This window comes from Macrobrachium nipponense, chromosome 32 (assembly GCF_015104395.2).
Source record: "Macrobrachium nipponense isolate FS-2020 chromosome 32, ASM1510439v2, whole genome shotgun sequence".
NCBI lineage: Eukaryota > Metazoa > Arthropoda > Malacostraca > Decapoda > Palaemonidae > Macrobrachium > Macrobrachium nipponense.
Window position 1 is genome coordinate 12,498,530 of NC_061094.1, and position 22,086 is coordinate 12,520,615.

At 41.3% G+C, this 22,086-nt stretch overlaps 1 protein-coding gene across 1 annotated transcript in view; it reads right to left on the reverse strand.

Annotated features, from left to right (window-relative positions):
- Positions 1 to 22,086, reverse strand: part of LOC135207223 (tectonic-3-like) — a 67,032-nt gene that overhangs the window by 31,717 nt on the left and 13,229 nt on the right. Inside the window, exons 2-3 of the mRNA XM_064238841.1 lie at positions 10,215 to 10,314; positions 6,306 to 6,439 (exon numbers count right to left, since the gene is read on the reverse strand). Of these exons, the coding sequence (XP_064094911.1) occupies positions 6,306 to 6,439; positions 10,215 to 10,314 (234 nt within the window). The remainder of the gene's footprint in view (positions 1 to 6,305; positions 6,440 to 10,214; positions 10,315 to 22,086) is intronic.

Consider the following 22,086-nt stretch of genomic DNA (forward strand, 5'->3'; position numbering starts at 1 on the left):
TGACCCAACAGAATTCTCCCACAACCACAGTCGTAGTTTACACGCAAAATCTCGAGAAGCATGCACCCTCGAATGTCTTAGTGCGTGTGAAAGACTTTGCTGGGAAATGAAATTTTAATCCTTCCCGACACTCTGAAATATAACGGTTTCCGCGAACAAAGCCCTAAAAAGTATACATATCGTGGATACGGAAGTTATAAATATCGCATTTTTTATTGTTGCTAATTTTTAATCACGCCCAACCAGTCGTGGATGAATCTCTCTGATAATCTATCTAAAGTAATATCCGTAAAGTCATTCAAGCAGAGGTGATTCAGCAGAATTTTTTTTTATCTTTTACCTGAATACCGGGAAGTTTCTCCACTGGCGAGTGATCTCTGGGAAAAACGGATGTAATTTAACACAAAATACGGTCTAAGGACAAACATAAAGCTATATACGTACCTTCGTATAGACTCTCAATGAAATTTCAAAATAGAGATAAATGACGAAGTTGAAAAATGTTAGTAATAGGAGTCATTAGGAAATCAAATAAGCCCATATAATTTTTCCCTCAAATGACATGCCATAAAGATCGGACTTGGCGTATCTGCGTAGATTCTGTCGCTTAAACAAGGAAACGACTCCCGATAGTTTCCAGTGGCGATGTACGACGACATCTTATCTCTGTTAGGTTAGAATAAATTTTTTTTCACCAACTTGGACTTACTTAAAAGCTTTTACCAGATACCATTACCTAAGTGATTGTACCTCATACTCCGTTTTCAGCACACTCAGGGGACATTATCAATTTTTTACGTATGCCTCCGGCTTACGTTGCGCCCCAATTACAATATAGTGTTTGGAGACTCTTAGGGGATAACCTACATGCCTATATGGATGATCTTGTAATCTTTTCTAATACCTTAGAAGTACATTCACATAAAGTAGAGCTAGTGCTACAGAGACAAAGACCAATAATCTCAGAGTAAAATATCTAAATGTGAGTTTTTTAAAACCGAACATGTTTATCTAGGTTTTATGTGTCTGGTCAAGGTCTTAAAAGTGGTCCATGGTAAGGTGTCGGCTATTCATAACTTTCCGGTACTTATTAACGTAAAAGGGGGATACCGCACTTTTGCGCTGTAGTGGGTATTACAATTGTATGTAAATATGTAACTCTTCAATCATGACAGCTCCTTTAACAGATCTTATGAAGAAGAGCGTAGATTTATTATGGTCTGAAAAGCATCAACAGGCGTTCGATATCTTAAAAGCGGAAAATGCAGCTTACCTAACTTAAAAATCCCTGATTTAAATAAGGAATTTTTTTTATTGCAACAGACGCCTCAGACCAAGGGGTAACAGGAGGATACTACTTCAGTAATATGATAAACAGTTCTTCCCTATAGCTTTTTATTCAGGGCTTGTGCCTTGTATGATAAGGCGCCCTATGAGGTAATGTTAGACTAGCGATAATCTATACGCTAAGTCGGTTGGTATTGCACTTCCATCTTCAATGGAGTGTCTGGGGTTTTGTAGATCACTTACGAAGTCGGTATTATCTTTACGACGATGTGTTAAACTTGTGGTTCGGTGAGGTTCTTGTAGAAAACACTAAGTATAAAAAATTATATATTCTTCTGAAGTTTTACATGGTGAAGATCAGGTATGATTGTACAAGTCTTCTAATAACGATAGCTTGATCGCTTCTGCCAATGATGATGGCTAATCCTATTCCTCTACATGATAAAGCTTAGGTAAAGAGGTACAGGTCTTCTAATGTCGATAGCTAACTCTGTTCTGCTTGTCTACCATCTCTGTTACAAGTTATGAAGGAACAGACAGTAGTTTCGAACATATGAACATACATACAATGACATAGTTTCATACGAACACACAATCGAATGAGACACGCTACAGATCACGTAGGCCGTTTGAATAATAGGTCGGGGGTAGTTGTCTCAAGCTTTGAGTAATATTCAGTAGTTGGTTTTGGTAGCTGACCAAGCTAATGTAAGTGTTTACATAATAAAAATATGGAATGTTAGTCCATATATAAAAGACCAGATTGGCTTGCAGGAATGTGATCAGACTAGAGACGCTAAAATATCATTTGAAAATACTAAAGTCGTATCTCTTACAGCAAGTAACGTAACTCTTAGCTGGCTGAGAGCAATCTCCTGCCAAGTGACGACGTCATCATTGCCGTATCAGCATTTGTTCCTTTTAACCTCAATAATCTGCTTACACAGGCTTCATCTGTGTGTCGTCTCTGCTTGCAAAAGCAGATTGCTGGAGAAAGGAATGCTTAGCCCGAACTTCTCATGGGCAAGGCAGACGTGTTAGGGTACAAGTGTCTATCGGTATGCGCAATGCAACTTGCAATCATTTTAAAATTAATGAAACAAAATAAGTAAATAGAATTTCTATAACAACAAAATGAATTAATTTTTTTTTTTTCTGAACCTCATAGACATTTAGAAGTATCAAGATATGTATATATGAAATATTTACTTGCAACATTAGCCTATTACAATTCAAGTAAAACATTCATTGGAAAATGTCACATTTTCTTGAAAAACCCAAAGTTTATATAGAAATTAGTTACATAGTGGGTTTTTCGTTGCATCTCCTACCTATTAATAATGTTTTAAAAGTTAACCTCAGAGGATGCGCACGAGAAAATTGAATATGAAACTTTTGTTAGGGCACATAGAATCATGATTAATCTTCTCTTTGACTTTTATGTTGCCTGGCAATCTTACAATTAGCTACGTTTTCCACTTCTTTGTCTAGGTAAACTTATACAGTAATATCGAATTTTCTTTGAGATTCGTAATGATATCTATTTATTTTTTATAATTATGGATATTTTACAAGTCAATCATAGACCTGGATAGGTTCACTCATCGTTAATGCCATGGATAAAAAGTTTGTACAGCGGATTCTTTTGAATTCCAAAATATCAGCGAATTCATGTGGGTTACGTCTGGTCTAAATGGCTCTCTCCCCTCCCCTGTATTTGGATGTCGTCTGAATTTACTTTGCCCTTGTGACAAGTATAATTTCACTTGCAGGCTGATTAATGGAACCTGGTTACAGTATCCTGCAGTACGAGAGTTTCACATCGCAACTTCAAAAAAATCGTTCGTCGCAGCGGACGACTACAGTCAAGTAACAACCGCCTACAATGTGAATGGAATTTCATGGACTTCTTCGACCGACGCCGTATCTCGTCGTTAATCTCGACCGACACCGTATCTCGTCGTTAATCTCGTTTTGATGCGGAAAGCTCCGGCGGCTGTCGGAATCGACTACAAAAAGGGACATACTTCCGACAATTACGACCCGAAGGATATTCAACTCTACTTTGCTGGCGAAGGACTCGTGCTGGGATGATCTATTCATCGCGAACGTAATCGTGTAGCTTAGGATGCAGAGAATAAGTATGAGCGCAAAATGGAACGTTGGACCCGCCCAGGCAAAATTTCCCCTTGTTTTAACCATGAAAAAGGCCGTTTCATTGGCTATAGGTGGTTGTCTGGAACTGTGTAATGGACGAAAAGTTGTTCGAACGCTAGTTAAAAGTGAAGTAGTATAACCTCGGTCATGTATCCTATATATATAAAGTATCATGTATCCTATATATAATTGATCATAAATAACAGAGTTGAAATATATCTTTGCGTGTACGCAATAGGAATCTCTTATATAAATGATCATAAATAACAGAATCTAAATATATCTTTGCGTGTACGCAGTAGGAATCTATTTAAAGTGCACATATATTAATCATAATTATATGAATCCATATACATATGTATAAACAAATCAGGTAGCCTATAATCAATCAGTTACCTTTTATCTTAACAATATCCGCAGATATATAACAGTTAGCATAAAGATCAACGAATCAATCAGCATAAACATTAATAACTTTATCATTTCATATATGAAATTTTTTATCAGTTAAAATATGATTTTTATCATGTTAATCTTCATTCTATGCAATTATCAGAGTACATTAGTATTTTCTGTAGCATAAGTATCTTAAAGAGATGAAGTGAAAAAAACTGTATCATTATATATCACGTGATCATATTATTTACCAATATCATTGTTTTATATTTTATTACTTGAATCAATTCATGTACACAATGAATTTTTATTTACTTATATATATATATTCACATAGTGTCTGTATCACACTCCTATAAGTCAAATGCAAGTCAAGTTTGAGTAATATTCAGTAGTTGGTTTTGGTAGCTGACCGAGCTAATGTCAAGTGTTTTACATAATAAAAATATGGGGAATGTTAGTCCCACTATATATAAAAGACCAGATTGCTTGCAGGAATGTGATCAGACTAGAGACGCTAAAAATGACGTATACAATAAGTATGTAGGCTAAGTTGACATGCCGTCACCTGTAGTCATTCAATTGTTTATAAACTTTAGTCCAAGCTCCCTGCTTGAGACAACTACCGCCTACGTGATCTGTAGCGTGTCTCATTTGATTGTGTGTTCGTATGAAACTATGTCATCTGATGTATGTTTTCATATGTTCGAACTACTGTCTGTTCCTTCATAACTTGTAACAGAGATGGTAGACAGGCAGAACAGAGTTAGCTATCGTTATTAGAAGACCTGTACCTCTTTACCTAAGCTTTATCATGTAGAGGAATAGGATTAGCCATCATCATTGGCAGAAGCGATCAAGCTATCGTTATTAGAAGACTTGTACAATATATCTGATCTTCACCATGTAAAACTTCAGAAGAATATATAATTTTTTATACTTTGTGTTTTCTACAAGAACCTCACCGAACCATGAGTTTACACATCGTCGTAAAGATAATACCGACTTCGTAAGTGATCTACAAAACCCTAGACACTCCATTGAAGATGGAAGTGCAATACCAACCGACTTAGCGTATAGATTATCGCAAGTCTAACATTACCTCATAGGGCGCCTTATCATACAAGGCACGAGCCCTAATACATTCCCTTCCTTTGGTGCACAGGATTTGTCTTTCAAAATATCTGTTTTATCTATTTTAGGTATCTTTTCATTTTCTGGTGATAGTCTTTGAACCCTAGTAACATGTAATGTAGCTACTCTCTCAGAGAATCCCTATGTCTAACCACTACCATCTTACTAGATACTTCCACTACCTGAGCAGGTCCTCTCCATTCATTTTCATTTTCTCTCTTGTAGAATATCTCATTTCTCACTACTGCATCTTCAAATTCATGTTCTCTGCTGTTTTTGATTCAAGCAATTATTTTACTACAACAAAGTTTTGATAAACACTCCTCTGGTTTCATGCACTGCATTCAGTGTATCCCTTACTATACTTTCCTCCATGCCCTTCTCTCTGCTGGCAGGACTTGAATCTCTTCTCCCACAAATTTGGCAAAGAAGGGTTTTTTCCAAATACTAACTGGTTAGGCAAGAAAACATTACTTTTTAAGTAGTTCCTGGCACCCACTACTCATACAAAGTGTTGGAGGATGTTGCATGCCGATCTCAGTGAGAAAATGCCTACAACAAGTGCAGCTGTTAGTGCATTTAAGCCCAGCAAAGTCTGGTTTGAAAAATTCAGAAAGCTAACAGGCATACATAATGTGCCTACTTTAGTGATTAAGGACATTTTTGCAAAGTGGAGTGATTAAAAAAATTTTGTGGAGAATTATCATCCCAACAAAGATGTTGTAATCTGTGTCCCCACCATGTTTAATGACAGCCATATTTCACTTTAGGCAAATTTTAAAGAGATACCAGAAACAAATGTCTCTGGACAGTTTTGATGTGTGACGGGGGGGGTGTAACCCCAGATAGTGCCAGTAAAAAATTAAAAGAAGTAACCCCAGTTAGATCCTTGATACCTGAAGTCCTTCTGGACGGGGATTCCCCTTCCAAACAATAGCCTCTCCTTCCTCTCCCCTCCTCTCAGTCTTCCATATGCTAACAATAGTCTTCCATTAAGATAAGAGTGATATTAAATGTTTATTCATCCATTTAATTAGTCATTTATATTTTTCATTGTTTTCTGTATGTAAAACTGTGTTTATTCTCTATACAATGTATTTTTAAAAAAATATTTTTGGGTGTCTGGAATGCATTAACTGGATTTACATTATTCCTCATGGGAATTATTGTTTCGGATTTTGTACGTTTTGGACTTTGTGAGACGTTCTGGAACAGATTACTTACAAAAACCAAGGTTCCATTATATCAAATAAATTTTAGTAAGTTACAAAGTTACTTTAACATGAGAGTATTAGCACACACTGTACATGTAGGCTATGTTAAAAACATACCTTTACTGAGGTGTACGTTGTTCGTAGCATGAAGTTGTCCGTGGCAATGCAGAAAACACCAGGATGGGTGAAGGATACAGAGTATTCTGTGTGGTTACTAAATATGATGTGCTCTTGGAAGCAATACCTGGAATCTGTTTGGAAAAGAATGAAAAAAAAAAAGTAATTTTAAAAATGTTCATAATCCAAGCTATCCCTTATCGGTTCACCTATGGAGTTACTATTTACTCCTAAACCCATACTCTTGCATTACACTCACTGTGAACATTTATTCTCTCACAAGTCACTGCAACTTCTATTCACTAACTGTAAACACCTACATCTTCCACAAGATTCAAGTTTGACTTTTCTTACCAAAAATTCCCTCCCATTTAAATAAATACTCAGCCCACAATTTCAAAGGCCCATGAGCATGTAGATATGATTTAGAATTCTGTCTAAGCCACTGCTGATGGCACACTCATTCTTAATTGGCCCTATCTTCATCATTAACTATCATTTTGCGAGCTTATTTGAATGTAGACTCAGTGCCTCAAGACAGTTTTTGTTTAATTGCTTTCTATGAACATTTAACTGAGCTGTTAATTAATATTCTGGCACTATGGATCTCTGTCTCATTGGTATGTTCATGAATAATAATATACAAAATCTAATTGTCTACCCTATTTAAATTTAGCCTCAAAGGGCCTATAAAGTCCCTGAACCTCTATGTAGAGACATGAATAGTACTGTCCATTTGAAAGCAACTCTCCTTGGTTTCTATAGATGCTTCAAGTTCAATTTGAAACCTTATTTTCCATACCCTTGAGAAAACATCCTCATTTTTTATCTTGGATACCTGATCAGGCCTGAAATATTTACTACATGTAAGTGGACTAATCAAGGCAGTTCAACTAAATTCCTACATATCTACCTCACCTTGACTGGTTGTCATAATTTGCTTTTTTGTGCCTGTTTATATGCCTACTGTGACAAATATGATGTCTCAAGAATACTAAGAAGAGAAAAGACTTGGGAGAGATTTTTGCATTATCCTAATCAGGTGGAAACAACTTAGTTTCTTTATAAGACTAAGAATCATTTTGGAATTTAAAAAATTAAAGAGAGGAAGCTATAACGGAGTGTACCTGCATAAAAGGGACGTTAATCTGTAGAGTGGAGAAAGCTACATATTCTATGGGCTATTGCACACACCAGAAGAATGTTGGCTGTGTCCATTATATAGCACACATTGACTGACAATGATATTCACAAACGATGCTAGAGAAGACTGCAAAGTAATGCATACCTTACTGATATCTCAAAAACTGACATGGTTTGCCTATGTCATGAGAAGAAAACAGAATTTAGTCAGAAAAATATAAATAAAAGCACACTGTAGGAGGATGAAGACCAATAATGATGACCAAAAATAGTGGCCACTGAAGAAGACCTGGACCAGATGTAGACTCAGACAAAAAGTACCTGAGTATCTAACAATATTTGTGAAATGCAACTCAAACATAGCTCTCTCAAGTGATGCTTGTAAGCTTGAGCATGACCCTTATCACTTTAGCAGTCATCAATCAAAATATATTAGTCAATAAATAGCACGATGCAACATAAGCAACGGATGGCTAAACAAACAAATGGAGAGCAACACAGAATATGTGTGACCACTGCCAAATTGCATGAAAGAATGGCTAATGATGAGGTAACTTGTAGGCTGTCTAAGAATATGCAGTGCATTCCTTTCTGTTCAACACTGAAACAAGTCTTTGCAGCTAGAGATCCATCATAGATGAAACGAACTTACTTGATATTAGTTTTGCTGACTTTAAATTATTACTGCATGGTAATTCAACTCTCCTTCTGAAGTGTATTTCTAGAATTGTGCAGCTTACTACAGTGACTTCTATTTAAACGGGAGCTGAAAAAAGTTAAAGAAGTTGACAGCCCAAAACCAATGAAAATTAAAGCATGGAAAGGAAGGCAAGGCATATAGGTGCAAAAAGATTGACTGCTAATTTAGGTAAACTGATATCACAATAACTATACCTAACAATGCATGAAATATGTTTTGATTGTAATTTCAGCTAAAGATAGAAACAATTTCGATACAAATATTTCATGAAACAATTCATATAGAATATACATAATTACTATCACACTTCACACAATCTTAAAACCATATGAACTGCCGATAAAAATGTGTTAACAATGATAATTACAACTTCCTAAGGAAACCAGGTTCCTTGACAAACCTAAAGACCTCTTGTTTTGTGTTTTGTGTACTTCTACAACATTCTCTTTAAAATCTCAGGAGAGAAAATAATGACCTCTATCAGGTCCCAAAGGTTGTTGTACAATCTTCGGGAACAAGTTATCACTGCAGACTGCCCACAGTTACCACATTAAAAATACAAGCAAATCCATTACAGTCAATCCCTGCTATTCACAGACTCACAATTTGCGGATTTTTCTATGGACTGTATACGCATACCCATTACATATTCGCCTATTCGCTGTATTTTTCACTGAGAAATATTCACAAAAGTACTGTATTTTCACATAATTTTCATGACTAAATGCACTTTTTGTGGTAAAACTGAAAAAAATCAGGTATAACCATTTTATGAGGGTTTTTGTGGTTCAACTATCAAAATAGGCAGTTCTGAGCATTTCTAGAGGGGATTTAAGTATATGCCAATTTTAGCTATTTGTGGGGGTCTGGTATCCATCCCCTGCGAATATATGGGGTCTATTGTACAGCAAAGGCAGTTTCCCATCTCCTTGGCATATCAAAAAGATGCTGCAGATGAACCCTATTCATATAGAACAAGCCCATAGGGGCCATTGACTTAAAATGCAGGCTTTAATTAAAAATGTAATAGAAATAAGTAAATAATCAAAATACAAGAAGAATTATGTTGCATCTTCAACTGAACTTTCTAAGTCCTAATTGCACAAAATCCTCTGGGAGACTGTTCCACAGTCCAATAGTGAAAGGAGTAAAAGACTTCTGGAACTGAGAAGTTTGACAGTGAGGCATATTTTCTGTACATTGGTGCTGCTGTTCAGCAAATCTGGTTGCTCTCTCTCAGCAGATGAAGGGGATCAGGGATCAATTGTGAATGTAAAAGATCTCTGTCAAAGTGCAACTTATGAAAAATTGACAAACAAGAGACCATCCATCAAAGGTCCAAGCCATAACTTTAGTATTTATTAGGAGACAGACACCTACCACCACAACCAACTCTATCAAAAACAGACAAATCTCTGGCAGAAGCAGACATCCACACCGGAGAACAGTATTCTGGTAAAGGAAGGACAAATGACCTAAAACTGGTTGCACTTATTTTATCACCGTTATAAATATAAGAGGCCTTACAAACAGTATCTAACTTTTGTGCAGGATTTTCTGACACTTTCAATTGATGTTTCTCAAAAGTAAGATGTGAATCTAAAATTACACCTTGAATAGCTCAAGCTTCAGACTCATTCAGCAGAGTCCCATCCACCTGAAGGGGAGGATGAGGTGGAAAATCTGTACAGAATCTGCTAATCAATAGTGTTTTTGTTTTACCAGAGTTCAGCCGCATACCACGCTAACTACGTTTACTAATCCTGTACATGTCCTGATTGAGACTAAAGGCAGCTTCATTTCTCACAAGTGGACTTTTTTTAAACCCACAATTGTTGTATCATTATAAACAAGTGCCATGTGATTTACTAAATAAAAAGCAGCACTAAAATCTATTTGAATTACTCTGCACTCAAAATCTGTATCAAGGTTCTCTTGCAAATGGCATGTCAAATATAACAGAGCATTGCATTTACCTAACTGCTTCCTACATGCACTTTGACTATCGCTAACAATCCTTTAGAATTCAAATACTTATATAGTGGCTTAAAAATAACAAGACATACCCAACACAGGCTGTGGTCTCTCCTGGCAGTGAGAAAATATCTTTTTATCTTCTGCATCACAATCCCCATCACAGCAGCAGTTTATGTCACAAATGCTCACCTGCAAAACATTGAATAAATAACATGAAACATATCACTTGAATGTCTGTCAGGACAGTTGTAATAAAGTGATCATCTTGAAATGCATTTCTGAGTTCAGTAACTCTACCTTAACAAGAATTTTCTTTTGCACAGACTCAACACACCATCCCCTAAAATATAATAAAATAATGAATAAAAAATATAAAAATAATTTTTTTTATTTCGAATTTATTGCATACATATTTCATACCTCAGCTGATTCTGGAAGCTGTATCACAGTGAACCCACAATCCTAGATCCAGCCACATGGTCCAGCTGTTTGTGTGTACGTGAATCATTCTCTGTTCTTTCCCTGCCTTTAATTTGGGAACATTTTTATTCCAAAAGAAAATGGTGCCTATTATGTGAGGTAAAATTGATGGTAATCCTCTTAAACCAAAAAGGGCACATAATGTGCTTAGTTTAAATGATAAAATTAATATTTTAGATTTGTGGAAAGATAGCAAGTCTTTAGAAGTTGGGTGCTTTATGGGAAAATGAATTGAGCATCTGCACTATTCAAGGTAAAGAGAGGAAAATAAAGTCTAGTTTCATTGCTGTTTTAAAAACAGCAAAATGTTAAAAAAAAATTTATGATGAAGCAATTTCGGAGAAAGCGTTGATGAACTCACAGCTGTTGTCTGTTCAGAAGACATCAATAATTAGCCTTCCTCATTTTTTTCTTTCTGCAGTGTCATTTCATTGACACTGTAGATAACACCATTATTTCATTGATTCTTTATAGCCCTGAAGACAAGCTCATCAAGATCAAAGATCTGGGGTAAGATGAGTGTTAAGATTGTATGTCTGAAAGAGAGAAAAAGAGTAGGAAAAATCTTTAAATCTTTCTTTTTTGGACTCTTTAATACTTTTATTTCTTACTGCAGAGTGATTTATTGACAGTAAACTTTGCAAATATGAAGTTTTTATGTTAAAACAAAGTTTAATGTATACTTACCTGGCAGGTATATATATAGCTATATTCTCTGTTCCACCTGGCAGAAATTTTCAAAACTCGCGGCAAACGCTAGTAACCTATTAGTAGTTCAGGCAACCACCACCCCGTTACCGTGGCGCTAGCGCTAGGAACCGTTCCCAATTGGGCCAGATTTTCTCTGAACCCTGTCTCCTGAGGGGAGGAGGGTGGGAATTAAATTATATATACCTGCCAGGTAAGTATACATTAAACTTTGTTTTAACATAAAAACTTCATTTTAATGTATGACACTTACCTGGCAGGTATATATATAGCTGATTGACACATTTGGAGGTGGGTCAAAGACAGCAACATTATTAGAGTATAAAAATATTATTAAAATATTATTAAAACTCTAGGTTCCTTACCTGCTAAGGTAGCTGACTTCATAGGTCCTGCCTCTAAGCCTGCTTAAACCTTAGGAGCTCTCAACAAGGAAGTGTCCTGTATGTTGAAGAAGCTAAGACTGGAACTGACAACTGGACATGACCAATGTGTTGACAGAACCGTACAGCCCTCTTATGCCACGGCATTCAAGCTAGTAATAGATCATTTACCTGAACTACACACACACCACACCAAGATAATACTAACAAGACTGATAAAAGTACACAACACTTTTCTCAGACGACCAAAAAACACAAACACCATCACCTAATAAAATCAACTAGCTTAAAAGAAGGTTATGGGGTAGTAACTCCTTTGCCCAATACTGTACCAGAGGACACGTATGGACCTAGCGTCTGACAATTATCAAAGGTTGTCTGAATATCCCTAAGATAATGAGACGCAAATATTGAATTAGTTCTCCAATATGTGGATTCAATAATTTCTTTGAGGGCTAAATTCTTTTTAAAAGCTAATGAAGTCGCAACTGCCCTGACCTTCATGAGCCTTCACTTTCAAAATACCAAAGCTCTGCTCTTGACACAACATATGAGCTTCTCTAATCAACTCTCTCATGAAGAAGGCTAGAGCGTTCTTCGTCATGGGTCTACAGGGGTCTTTAACTGAACACCAAAGAGCATCAGAATTCCCTCTGATCTCTCTTGTTCTTTCCATATAAAAACGCAATGCTCTCACTGGGCAGAGAACTCTTTCTTGCTCGTGACCCACTAACTCAGAAAGACCCAAAACTTCAAAGGATCTTGGCCAAGGATTAGCCGGATTCTCATTCTTGGCCAAGAAACCTTCTGGAATGAACACACTGCGTTGCCATGTCTCCATCCCACCTTCTTCGATATGGCCTGAAGCTCACTAGCTCTTTTAGCCGTTGCCAAAGCGACTAAAAAGATAGTTTTCTTAGCAACATCTCTCAGAGAGGATTTCTCTAAAGGCTCAAATTTGCTAGAGGTTAAATACTTCAAGACAACATCGAGGTTCCAAGCAGGTGGCCTGCATTGGGGTTGTTTCTTGGTACCAAATGACCTAATCAGATCTCTAAGGTCTAAGTTATTAGAGATGTCTAGATCTCTGTGTCTAAACACTGAGGTTAGCATACTTTTATAGCCTTTGATTGTCGAAACTGACAAACCCAAATCCTTCCTCAAGTATAGAAGGAAGTCTGCGATTTGAGTCACAGAGGTACTGGATGAAGACACTTTCCTGTTCTTACACCACTTCCGGAAATTCTCCCACTTCGACTGATATACTGTAATTGTGGAGGTTCTTCTGGCTCTAGCCACTGCACTGGCCACCTCTCTAGAATATCCCCTCGCTCTGACAAGACTTTCGATAGTCTGAACGCAGTCAGACCCAGAGCGAGGGTATTCTTGTGAAACCTGTCGAAGTGGGGTTGTCTGAGTAAATCTACTCTTAGAGGAAGAGTCCTTGGCGTATCTATTGTCCATTCCAGTACCTCTGTGAACCAACTTTGGGCCGGCCAAAACGGAGCTATAAGGTCATCCTCGTTCCTTGGCTCTCCCTGAACTTCTTCATAACTTTCCCCAGTACTTTGAATGGAGGAAAAGCGTAAACATCTAAGTTTGTCCAATCCATCAGGAATGCGTCGACCGCCACTGCTTCCTGATCTGGAACCGGAGAGCAATAGGCTGGTAATCTTTTTGTTCTGGCTGTCACAAACAGATCTACTACCGGACGGCCCCACAACTTCCACAGGCTCTGGCAAACCTCCATGTGCAAAGTCCACTCCGTCGGGAGAAGTTGTTCTCTTCTGCTCAACAGGTCTGCACTCACATTTTTCTCCCCCTGTATAAACCTGGTGAGCAGCACGACGCTTTCCTCTTCCGCCCAAAGCAGAACTTCCTTTGCCAGCTTGTAAAGGGGAAAAGAATGAATCCCTCCTTGTTTGCGTATGTATGCCAGAGCCGTGGTGTTGTCCGAGTTGATCTGCACTGTCTTGTCTCGAATCAACTCTCTGAAGTGCTTTAAGGCCCAAGAAAATTGCCATCAGTTCCTTCCTGTTTATGTGCCAACTTGTTTCTTCCTTGCTCCAAAGTCCCGACACCTCTTGAGGGCCTAATCGCTCACCCCAACCCCGCGTCCGACGCGTCGGAATACAAGATGAGGTCTGGGGGCTCTTCTGCTGAAGCGACATCCCTCTTGCTAACCTGCCTGGAGTTAGCCACCACTTTAATTCCTCCTTCACTTCGGCAGGAATTAGAAACTGGAAGGAATCCGGTTGCAATTTTCTTGGCCATGAATCCTTCAGGAAAAACTGTAGAGGTCTCATGTGCAGTCTCCCTAAAGAAATGAACCTCTCTAGCGAAGACAGTGTGCCCAGTAGACTCATCCACTCTCTTGCTGAGCATCGGTCTTTCTCTAGAAAGTCCTGCACCTTCCGAATGCATAGGGCTTGCCTTTCGGGGGACGGAAAAGCCCGAAAAGTCACTGACGATATCTTAATCCCCAAATAAACTATCTGTTGTTGGGGATTCAATTGAGACTTTCCCATGTTTACCACAAGACCTAGGTCTTTTGCTAAGTTCAATGTTTGATTCAAGTCCTCCAGACATTGACTTCTTGATTGGGATCTTATCAACCAGTCGTCCAGGTAAAAAGACATTCTGATCCCTCTTAAGTGCAACCATCTCGCCACATTGGACATCATCCTCGTGAACACTTGGGGGGCTGTGCAAAGGCCGAAGCACAGGGCCTTGAACTGAAAGACCCTGTCCTGAATCACAAACCTTAAATACTTCCTGCTTCCTGGATGAATCAGAATATGAAATTATGCGTCTTGTAAGTCCAGGGTCACCATCCAGTCCCCTGGACGTACCGCTGCCAGCACTGAATCGTTCGTCTCCATAGTGAACTTGGTCTTTTCTACGAAAAGATTCAGTTGACTTACATCCAGAACTGGCCTCCAACCTCCCGAGGACTTTGCAACCAGGAACAACCGGTTGTAAAATCCCGGAGATTCGTGATCCAGAACAGGTTCTATGGCTCCTTTCTCTAGCATGGAAGCTACTTGCTCCCACAGAGCTGCTTTCTTCACTAAATCGTTGTAATTTGCCCCGAGGGCTCTCGGAGATGTTGCGAGAGGAGGTCTCTTCAAGAAAGGAATCTTGTACCCTTCCTGAGCTACGTTGACAGCCCAGGGATCTGCCTTCATGTTCTGCCAAACTTCCCAAAAACCTTGAAGTCTGGCTCCCACTGTCGTCTGGAGGACTGAGATCTCATTGTTTAGAGGTGGTCTTGGCTCCTCTTTTAGCGGGTACTCTCTTACCCCTAAAGGCGGGTCGAGCGAACGTTCTGCCTCGAAAGGGCTGTTGCGAAGGCCTAGGTTCCTTTGGAGTTTTCTTAACCAACTTGGATGGTAAGAACTTCTTAACTGAAGACGAGAGAAGATCTTGAGTGGCCTTCTGAGAGGGAGAGAGCTATATCCCTAATCACCTCTGAAGGGGAAACAGCTGTTTCGAAAGGGGAGAGAACAGCAACTCCGATTTCTGAGAGTTTGAAACCCCTTTTGAAGCGAAAGAACACAACAGCGACCTCTTCTTCAGTACTCCTGCTGTGAACAAAGAAGCCAGTTCATTCGTTCCATCTCTCAGAGCCTTGTCCATGCAGGACATAATGCTCTTAGCCGCTTCCATATCCTGCGAATCTTCTTCTTCTAGGGAGTTCGCCAGTGCTCCCAAAGACCAATCTAGGAAATTGAAGACTTCGAAAGTCCTAAAAATCTCTTTAAAAAGATGGTCAAACTCGGACGAAGTCCACCAGACCTTAGCAGACTGCAACGCCTGTCTGCGTGAGCTGTCCACTATACTGGAGAAGTCCCCCTGGGAGGAGGCAGGTACTCCCAGGCCTAGACTTTCTCCAGTAGCGTACCATACTCCTGACTTCGATGCTAACTTAGCTGGTGGAAAAACGAAAGAGTATTTTCCCGCTTCTTTCTTATCCTTCATCCAGTCATTCACACGTTGAAGGGCCTTCTTCGGCGAAATCGACAGAGTCATCTTAAGGAAAGAGGACTTCTTTGGAGTCTTAGTCTTGGAAAACTGAGATAAGGGAGATAAAGGAGCCGTTGGTTTGAATTCCCCTTCAAAAATCGAAAATAGACATGAAGTCAGAATCTTGTAATCCGAAGACGGTTCCGTATTCTTCTCCTCAACAAAATCCAAATCCTCTTCTGCTGAAGAAATGTCTTGCAGATCACTGTCGTGTTGACGCTTCGCTGACTGAATAACGTCCTGCCGCCTGCGTCCTGCGGCTAACGAAGAATCGGCGTCCTGCCGCCTATCGATGTCCTGCCGCCTGCGTCCTGCGTCCATCGTAGACACATCTGCTTCCTGCCACCTGCGTCTTGCGTCCACAATTGATCCCGAGTCCTGACGTTTGCGTCCTGCTTCTTCCGAAACCATCTTCTTCTTCCTGCGTTCTGCGTCCTGAAAAACCAAGCGATCGCCCGTCCTCGTAGAGCCAGTGCGTCCTACGTCCTCGGCGAACGCATCCTTGTCTTCCGTCTTCTTAGAAGACTTAACGGGAAGGAAATCGTCCTTCCGCCTCGAAGATGCCTGCAAAGGAGCATCCCAAGACTTAACAAGAACTGCCAGCTTAGACTGCATTTCCCTTAAGAAACCCTTCGTACTATCTTCCTGAATGGCAGAGGACGAAGGAGGAGGATTACGAGAAGGACTGCGACGTAACGGAGAGCGATCTTGTACTCTACCCGACGGAGAGAGACGAGGGGAAGACAAGCAAGAAGATGAAGGAGAGTCTCTCATCGAAATCCAAGAACGAGAAGGCCGTACTGAGTCCTCTTTAGAACGAAAGATCCTCTTCCTCTTGATCGGAACTGCGTCCCCGTCTTCCGAGGAGGACAAAACCTCAGGACTACTCCAAGCCTCACAATCTTGAGCATGTCTCTCGAGAGCGGTCGATGTCCTGAAAGTCCTCTTGAGGGGGCGAGACACAACTGCATACCGACGTTCCCGCTCAGATGTCGAACCATCCGAGGACGCACACTTCCCAGTTACGCCTTTTCTGCGGCGAACTGCAACAGCCTGGGAACTTGCAACAGGACTGTTCGAAGGGATGCCTGACCGCGATAAAACCTCTCTCGCCTCCCTTCGACTGTCGACATGCCTTCTCCCTTGGGTCTGGGAGCTTGACAGAGGTCTAGGTCTAGGAGCACGAGAGAGACGATCAGACGCCACCCTCCACTACACTTTCACTGACATCAAAAGCACTAACTTTATCCGTAAGTCGCTGTATCTGGTCGCCCATGGACGCAAGGGCAGCGAACACCTTGACAATCTGTGTATCGTTCGCCTCCTCCGATACAGCAGCGGGCGCAGGAGATACCTGGGGAGAAGGAACTACCAATTCTACGTTAGAAGGAGCTGGAGAGGAAACACATTCACTCCTTTTGCTAGAAGAATTCGACTTCTCACTACGAGAAACAGATCTCCTTACACGATCTTTCTCAAGCCTTTCAACATATTTCATAAATATCTTCCACTCCTTCTCTGATAAATTCTCACATTCAAAACACCTATTCTCCCAAGTACACACATTCTCTCTACACTTCTTACAAATAGTATGAGGATCGACCGAAGCTTTCGGCAACCTTACCTTACACCCCTCTTTTACACAAACTCTAAACATACTTCCAGTATCCGACATCTTTAAAGAACAATCCAAAGCGATGCCAAGCTAACGTTTCCGAGTACAATACCAAAAATCCATGAAAAGTCAGCAACGAGAATGAAAATCCTAGCAGGGAACCACCAACAATGTTGCCGGTTCGGCTGGCAGAGAAAATCTGGCCCAATTGGGAATGGTTCCTAGCGCTAGCGCCACGGTAACGGGGTGGTGGTTGCCTGAACTACTAATAGGTTACTAGCGTTTGCCGCGAGTTTTGAAAATTTCTGCCAGGTGGAACAGAGAATATAGCTATATATATACCTGCCAGGTAAGTGTCATACATTAAAATGTAATTGTTAGTGAAAGACTAAGGTAGACTGAACATTTGTTACCCTTACACAGCTTTCCCACTAGTTTTCAAGGCCAATATCGGATGGCAGTAAATTATGTACGTTGAATTACAGTGAAGAAATTTTTTTGTTGTGTTGGTATGTTAGAATTTGCATACAATGTAAGTGAACTGTACTGTAATTGAAATACACAGATCTAAAAGTTTTAATATACAGTAAAGGGCCATTTGTACAATAACAGAATATAATTTTTGCATATTTCAGGAAGAAACAGTTGTTTACAGCATGAAAATAACATTAACAGTCTTAAAAAATTTTGCTGAATAACAGTGATTGTCAAATATGACATTTTTGTAATAAAATGACAAATTTTCTAAGATAATTTGTATTTTGCATAGCTACAAACCTGAGGTCTTAACAATAGGATAATTTCTATCGCCTGGCTAGATCCATTTAAAACGCAGATGAAAGCAAGGATTCTTGTGAGATCTGGCAACTTCTGCGTATATCGGGTGAAGAGTGGTCAAGAACCACGCACCTACGCTACCGCGTCAGTCTTTCTCAACTCAGGATGTCTTAGCAGACAGAGGGGCGGCTAGAGGTGGACAGTATAATGGTAAGACCTCATGTTTGTAGCTATGAAAAATACAAATTGTCTTAGAAAATTTGTCATTTGTTCATACGAGAACAAACCTTTGGTCTTAACAATAGGATAGACTCATACTTGGAGGGAGGTACAAGACATCCTAAACCAGCTGGGGGTCTACCCACCGGTCCAGCTCCAGAGGAAATAACTTCTGGAGAGGGACTGAAGTCCGTGAGAAGCTAGATAAATTGATATCTAACCACTCAGACACTGAGTGACATACAATGATATATGGGAGAATCATTGTATGTATAGGGAACCAAAGAGAAACTTTGACTGTCCAATAGCAAAAGGGTTTGTTACCACTACGAACTCCTCCTTGCCAAGGAGTGGAGCATACGCTACCAAATAGAGGGTTTGATATTTGTATATTAGGTGACCACACTATCAATATGACTACCTAACTCACCTGTATCAGACCAGCACAGCGAATGACGTGTCTACATTCCTTAACCCGCCCGAAGGAAGAAGGAAAGGTACAAGAGAAAGAAAGAGACCAACCAACTCACTAATTCTCTTATCCACACAACTATCTTAGGTAAGATACAAAAGTGCCCTGTTAAGGGCAACTATGAGTTACACAACCTGTTGGGCAGCCACCACAGGACCCAGGAAAAACATGTCCGTAGATCTGTGGGCAACATCCCTAAGATAGAAAGAGGTGAACGTGGACTGGCGTAACCAAGTACCAGCGCTCAGCACTCTATGAACAGCCAAGTTCTTTTTGAAAGCCAGAGAGGGACCAATACCAGTAACATCATGCGCTCTAGCCTGCACAGATATGGTGGCGGAATCCCCAAGAGTCAAGTAAGCCTGTCTGATGGCTTCCCGTATCCAAAAAGGGATAGTATTCTTTGCCACCTCTTTCTTTGTACTTCCTGTGCTAACAAAAAGTCTGCGGCAGCCTGGTCTAAGGTGCCATGTCCTTTTAAGATAGCAACGCAAGGCCCGGACAGGACACAACAAAAGCTCTTGAGCATTACCACCAACCAAGTCATTCAGTGATGGAATGGAAAATGAAGTGAACCTATCATTGTCCGCAGAGAGATTTTGGGTCTTGGCCACAAATTTTGGGACAAATTCAAAGGACACCGACCCCCAACCCCTGGTGTGCTTTACATCATAGCTCAGACCGTGGAGCTCTTCTACCCTCTTTGAAGATGCCAAGGCCAGGAGGAAAACCGTCTTGAGCATAAGTTCCTGTTAGATGAGCGACGCAAAGGCTCATATGGACCCTTAGTGAAGCTCTTGATAACCCGGAAAACATCTCACATCGGAGACTTGGGCCCTCTAGGAGAACTTGCTTGCTCAAACCCCTTAACTAGCAAGGAAAGTTCCCAGGATGAGATGTCGATAACTCTAAGGTGTAACACTAAACTCAGGGCCGCCCTGTAGCCTCTAATGGCAGAAACAGACAAACGTTTCTCATCTCTGAGGAAGGTTAAAAAGTCTGCTATTTGCTGAATAGAGGTTGGGAGTGGAGAAACACCCCGTTTACTACACCAATCACAGTAAATCGCCCATTTGCCTTGGTAAACTGCGGAGGTTGACTTCCTAAGACTGCTGGACATGTGTCCAGCTGATTTCTGAGAAAAGCCTCTCTCAGAGGAGATACATAGTTGATAGCCTCCAACTGTGAAGAGACAGGGATTCTACTGACTGGTGGAACCTTTCTGCATGCGGCTGACACAGGAGATGCTGCCAAGGGGGAATTTCCCTCTTAACCTCCAACAGCAACCACAGATCTGGAAACCATTCCGCCTGAGGCCACAGAGGGGCTACCAAAGTCATCCTGAGACCCTGTGAACTCATCAGCCTGTTCAGAACTTGACGGATCAAACAAAACGGAGGGAAGGCATACACCTCCAGGTTGTCCAGGGATGTTGGAACGCATCCTCTGCTAACGCTAAAGGATCTGGAACCACTGAACAGAATATCTCCAGTTTCCTGTTGAACCAAGTTGCAAAAAGGTCCAGCATGGATCTTCACCAAAACCCAGAAGAGTTTGTCTGCTAATACTTGGTGAAGGGACCACTCTGTGCCTAGGATCTAATCCCGACTGAGTTTGCCTGCGACCACATTCCATTTGCCTGGGATATACCTGGCTGAGAGCTCTACCGAATTGCTGACCGCCCACTGGTGAACCTCAACTGTCAAGGCGTGAAGTTGACAAGAAACCAGGCCTCCCTGCTTGTTCACATAGGCGACCACCATGGTGTTGTCCGACATGAGAACGACAGAATGACCCTCTACCTTCTCCTGAAACTCCTTCAGACCCAGGAAGGCTGCCTTCAACTCCAAGACATTGATATGCTGCTGTTTGTCCTCTAAACTCCAAACGCCTAAGGCAATGAGGCCGCCTAAATGAGCCCCCCAACCTGCAAGGGAGGCATCTGAAAACAGAAGGAAGTCCAGTGGGAGAGAAAGCAGAGGGACACCCTTCAAACGATTTTGGCTGTCCAACCACCAACGAAGGTCTTCTCTCACTTCCTGAGACAGAGGAACCTTTAACAGAGGTGAGTCCCCCACCAGAGACCAGAATTCTCCCAGTCTCCATTGTAGAGACCGAAGATGAAGATGCCCATGAGGGACCAGCTTCTCCAGGGAAGACAAAACTCCCAGAAGAACCTACCACTGATGAGCTGACTGGTGTGGTTCCGACAGGAAGTCGCGCACTACCACTTGCAACTTCTCCAATCTCTGATCCGACAGAAACTCTTGCAACTGCCGTATCGATGACCATGCCCAGGTAGAGAATCCTTTGACTGGGTACAAGGTTTGACTTTTCCTGGTTGACCATGATGCCCAGTTCCAGACAGAACTGAAGCAGACGATCTCTGTCCTGCAGCAGCTTTTCCCTGGAACCTGCCAAGACCAACCAATCGTCGAGGCACCTCAGCAAACAGATCTCCTGAGCATGGGCCCAACTTGATATGAGAGATAAGACACTTATGCATCCCTTAAGTCTATCGACAGCATGAAGTCACTTTCCCCCACAGCTGCCAACACTGAATGCGAGATCTCCATCTTGAACCATGTCTTCCTGATGAAGTGATTCAAGGTGGATAAGTTGATCACAGGTCTCCAACCTCCCAAAGCCTTGGGCACCAAGAAGATGTGACTGTAAAATCCCAGAGATGGACACACCACTTCCTCTATCGCACCCTTGTCCAGCATCTTCTGCACTTCCTCTCGAAGAGACAAGAACTTCAGAGAATCTGGAGGATACGCCTTCCTGAGCTGCGGCTTGTCCGATAGAGGAGGAGAGAAGTCGAATGGCAGTAGGTATCCCACCCGAAGGACATCTACCACCCACTTCTCCACCCCATAACTCTGCCACTTGGCCTAATGGCCCGCCAGGCATCCCCCCACCTGTGGCACAGGAGAGGGAGAGGCGCCTAACCTACCGACAGCCCCCTTTACCTCTGACCCTCAGGCCCCTTCTTGGCTTAAAGAAACAGGAGCGAAAGGGACGTTGGTCCTTTGACCTGGACCGAGACGAACGAGGAGGCCCTGCCGAAACCGAACTCCTCAACAGCCTACCAGGCGACGATCTTCTTGACTGCTGCTGGGCAGGGGGAGGAGGAGGAGCCAGACGTCTCCGAGGACAAGACTCCAACTTAAGACACAGCCTGGGGTACTAGCTTGTCCTTGGTGTTAGCCCAGCGCTGGTCTATCGCATCTTCCAGCTCGGTCCGAGAGAACAAAAATTGAGACTCCAACAGATCCCCA